This window comes from Apaloderma vittatum, unplaced genomic scaffold, assembly GCF_000703405.1.
Source record: "Apaloderma vittatum isolate BGI_N311 unplaced genomic scaffold, ASM70340v1 scaffold25014, whole genome shotgun sequence".
Lineage (NCBI taxonomy): Eukaryota > Metazoa > Chordata > Aves > Trogoniformes > Trogonidae > Apaloderma > Apaloderma vittatum.
Genome location: NW_009712487.1, coordinates 17,902 through 22,075, shown reverse-complemented (window position 1 = coordinate 22,075; position 4,174 = coordinate 17,902). Strand labels below are relative to the sequence as shown.

Sequence of the window (4,174 nt, the reverse complement as noted above, 5' to 3'; positions counted from 1 at the left end):
CGGGCGTCTGCTCCTGCGGCGTCTGCTGGTAACCCTGGGAGTAACCACCCGCGTTCTGCCCCCCTCCCAGCATGTCCAAAATACTGAAATGTGCTGGGAACGAAGACATCATCACCCTCCGAGCGGAAGACAACGCGGATACGTTGGCTCTAGTGTTTGAAGCGCCAAGTGAGTATCAGATTTGGGAACTAACCTGTTAGCATTGTGTATTTGTATACTCTTTATAAAGCACAGAGGTGCAGGGAGGGAAGGAAACGACAACAAAATTCTTCAGAAGTGGGACACTTAAACTTGTGAAACAGCGTGGGGCTGAAAGCTCAAGAGAAAGACCTTTCCCCAGGCCACACACCCAGGTTCTTGGCAGATCGTTGTACTTCTGGAGCCTGCAAAAGACTGTTTGGGTCACTTTCATGTTTCTAGCGTTAATTAAGTGAGGTGGATCTTAACTGTCATAATCGATGTGGGTTTACTTGGGGAAGGGGATGATAAGGGGCAAAACCTGAATTCAGGATGTTTACTTCCTGGAGACACTTGATCAAGCTATGCTTTGGGTTTTTTTTAGATCAGGAGAAGGTTTCTGATTATGAGATGAAGCTGATGGATCTGGATGTGGAGCAGCTTGGAATTCCTGTAAGTAGTGGCCTGAATGACCACACCGCGTTCACATCAGACTTAGAGTTTGAGCTTGTGGTGTAACTGTCTTTGGAAGGACTAGACCAGCTCGAGTGTAGTGACTACACCCTGTTGGTAGAAGTTTAATGGTGGCGCTTCCTTCCAGGAACAAGAGTACAGCTGCGTGGTGAAAATGCCTTCTGCCGAATTCGCGCGCATCTGTAGAGATCTCAGCCACATCGGCGATGCTGTTGTCATCTCATGTGCGAAGGACGGGGTGAAATTCTCGGCTAACGGAGAGCTGGGCAACGGAAACATCAAGCTGTCACAGACCAGTAACGTGGATAAAGAGGAGGAAGCTGTAAGTGGAGCTGCTGCTGTGGTGTCTTCAGTGTCGTTCCCTGCTAATGTGATTAGTTCTGACTTAGAGGGTTAAAGCTGGGCGATTGGATTGTGTGTTTCTCTGCCTTATAAATTAGTTTAAACAAGGAGTTGCCAGCTTTACCCCTGGGGCCAGTGAGCATTGCTTGGCAGGACAGCGGGCGGCCGCACCAGCTGCCCTCGCTTGAGAATTCTGATTTATTTGAGCCTGGAGGGAACTTGCTGTGTTTGAAGTCTAACCTGACTGCTGGTCTTCTAGGTTACAATAGAGATGAACGAGCCAGTCCAACTGACCTTTGCTCTGAGGTACTTGAACTTTTTCACCAAAGCCACGCCCTTGTCACCCACTGTAACGCTCAGCATGTCTGCGGATGTTCCTTTAGGTAAGTAGAAGCAGCTTGAAAAGTGATGTAAGAAGGCTGCTGCCTCCTTAGAACGGCAGTGAGAGCTCTTAACTGAATGGCCTTTCTCTAGATCTTTTCGAATACTTTTTATTTTCTTAGTCGTGGAGTACAAGATTGCTGATATGGGACACTTAAAATACTACCTGGCTCCAAAGATCGAAGACCAGCAAGAAGGCTCTTAATTGGAGGAGGACTGAGGGGGAGATCGGCTCAGCTCTTCAGAGAGGACGACCGACCTGGTGAAGGAAACAGTGGTGTTAACAATCTCAGTGCGTCGGAGCGTCGCACGAGCTAGGCGTGTGGTGTAGATACCTTTTGTAAATATTTTTCGACTTACTCTTTTGCTATCCTGGAATATCCTTGGAAATAGGAAGCTTTCTGTAGTCTGTTCTGTGCTTCAGGTAGTCTCTTAGATGCTCCCCGAAGGTGAAATGCCTTACTCCTGCCGACGTGTGTTAGAAGGGGAGCGATATTTAACTCGAGTGAAGGTGACGTTGCCTAGAGTTTCACCCTGTAGCTGACTAGGGTTGCTGTTCCATTATGCTGCGGGTTTGTTCGACCGTACTTCAGTATATTTTTGAAGCTGGTATTCTAACTGAAACTTGGAGAACGGAAATAAAGAATATAATTTCATGGGGTTTATCCTGTTGAAATGCGGCTGGATGAATCGATGCTGTGTCAAACTGTGCTGATGTACCCGAGCTCCTTCTCTGCGGGCAAGATTGTGCTTTTTGCGCTGGGGTCACCAGCTCCTGCTCCGATGGCTTAGATGTGGCGAAAAGGAGGGAGTGGTTACAGTTTGAATAACAAATTGCTCAGTGAAGCTGCTTCCTGGGAGCAGAGGGCTGTGAAGCAGGTTTCTCCAGACAGGTACTGCCTTTGACAGATGCCGGAGCCACCTCTAGCAGGGGCTGTCACCCGGCTCTTGGGGAGTTCCAAAGAGGTGCAGCCCCGTGGAGCTGGGTGAGCCCTTTGGGGTCCGCTCTGCGGTTCCCAGCCCGCTGATGCTGAGCCACTCCTCAGCGTGTTGGATTCGGCGGGGGCCTTTGTCCCGTGCCTCACGCGCTTCTGTTGATGTGTAGTGTGCTCATCCCTCTTAATCGAAGATATTCACGGTCGGGTTCATGCTGTTGACGGATGTAGAAAACTGAGGTTACCAGCGTGTTTCACCCTGAAGGTTGTATCATGAAAAATAAGATTTGAAAACGGTTTCAGGCAGCTACGGTGGCTTTTTTCTTCCGTTATGGTATTGCTGCCAGCCAGCCAGAAACCCTTCCCTTCTCTCTGGAACCCGAGGGACTCAGCTTTGTCCCCAGTGAAGAAACATTGAAGCACAACGCGGTTGTCCTGATCCGTGCTGGGCGGTAGGTGGGGCTGAGACTGAAGTGCTGGATGTGTGTTTGTTTATTGTTTAGGAGGCTGTGCGCTTGCCACCGGCCAAACAGCACAAGAGTATCGAGCTTAAACGGCCTGAAAACGCTTGGAAAGCCCAAGTGATTCAGCAGAACAATTTCACGAGGTGGCAGCACTGCCTGAGAAATGAATTCTGCTGTGTCAGAGTGATCCAGCTGCCGTCCGACCTGTCCCTGCCCAACGCCCGGGCCGGGCTGTGTGTCCGCCCCTGCTCCCGGTCCCTCGCTGGCAGCAGCACAGATTTCTCAGCAGTGCTGGGGATGGCTCAGGCCCTGGTTTTCTTCTGCTGTGGTGCAGATGCTCCCAAAGTGGTTTTCAGGTCCACTTGAGCTTTGTCTGCAGAGCACCCCCTGTTTCTTCTCGTGAGCTCGTCCATTAATCCCGTGCCTTTGGAAAAAATGGAAACAACATCTGACCCAGCTGCCCTAAAATGTTTCAGCACTCACTGAGTCGCTGCCCAGAGCAGTAGTGGATCCCTTAGATAACCGAGGGGCTTTCTTCACCCCAAACGTGACTTCTCGGACTGGATCGCTTCAGCAAAGAGTCAAAGATTCGTGATGTTGAAACGGGAGGATCCTGGGTTTCAACGATGTGGAAAGCTGGGCTGTGCAAAAAGCAGCAAATTCTTTTTGGCGTAACCGCCTGCTGGAGCGGGGATTACCGAACTCCGGTTCACGCTGCTCTATTTGTAAATGCGCTGTAAAAGCAAGCCAGATGGCTCAATCGCTTGGTTTTGCAGCTCTAATGACCTCATTGAATACTCTTAGGTCAGAAATGCACACTTGGGGTTGAACTCGTGTCTCGTCTGCTTTCCGGGTAAAAGCTGAATGTTTATTTCACCATTGCTGTACCCAGAAACTCAAAATGTTCCCTTAAAAAGCAAAGAAACGAAGCAAACAAACAAGCTGGGGAGGCTTGGAAAATGCTGTGTGCGGCTCGATGTTTGAGAAAGTCAGCAGTTGGAGACTTGCCAAAGAGAAAAATAAGAAAGAGAATTCTTTGAAACTTAAGGAGCTTTTGCTGTGTATTCTAATTTCCTTAGTGCTGTGTGGAGCCCTCGGAGGCAGCAGGTCCTCAGCCCCGTTTCCCCGGAGGGAGTTAATACCCTTCCAGGCGCTGGAAATAATTTCCTGGTTATGGTTTGTCTGTCACGTGCTTTACGCTGTGTCTGGCAGTTTATATTCGGATCTTCCTTTAGAAAAACAACTTGATTTTCAAGCCTGCGTAGGAGCGATGGGCACGAACGTGCCGTTTCATTAAACCACCTGCAACCGCAGCCCTGAAAGGGTGAGATGAGCTCCGGGGGGGTCTCGCTTGACGTGGGCCGGGGTGACCGCGACGTAGCCCGTGCCACCCTGGGCGTT

The 4,174-nt window shown here is 49.9% G+C and overlaps 1 protein-coding gene across 1 annotated transcript; it reads left to right on the top strand.

Moving 5' to 3' along the window:
• Positions 1–70: 70 nt before the first annotated feature.
• Positions 71–1,596, top strand: PCNA (proliferating cell nuclear antigen; the record flags this gene model as incomplete). Its single annotated transcript, XM_009868013.1, has 5 exons — positions 71–168; positions 563–630; positions 779–973; positions 1,253–1,376; positions 1,497–1,596. Coding segments are annotated over 5 exons (568 nt in total), but the record flags the coding sequence as incomplete, so codon positions are not given.
• Positions 1,597–4,174: the final 2,578 nt, after the last annotated feature.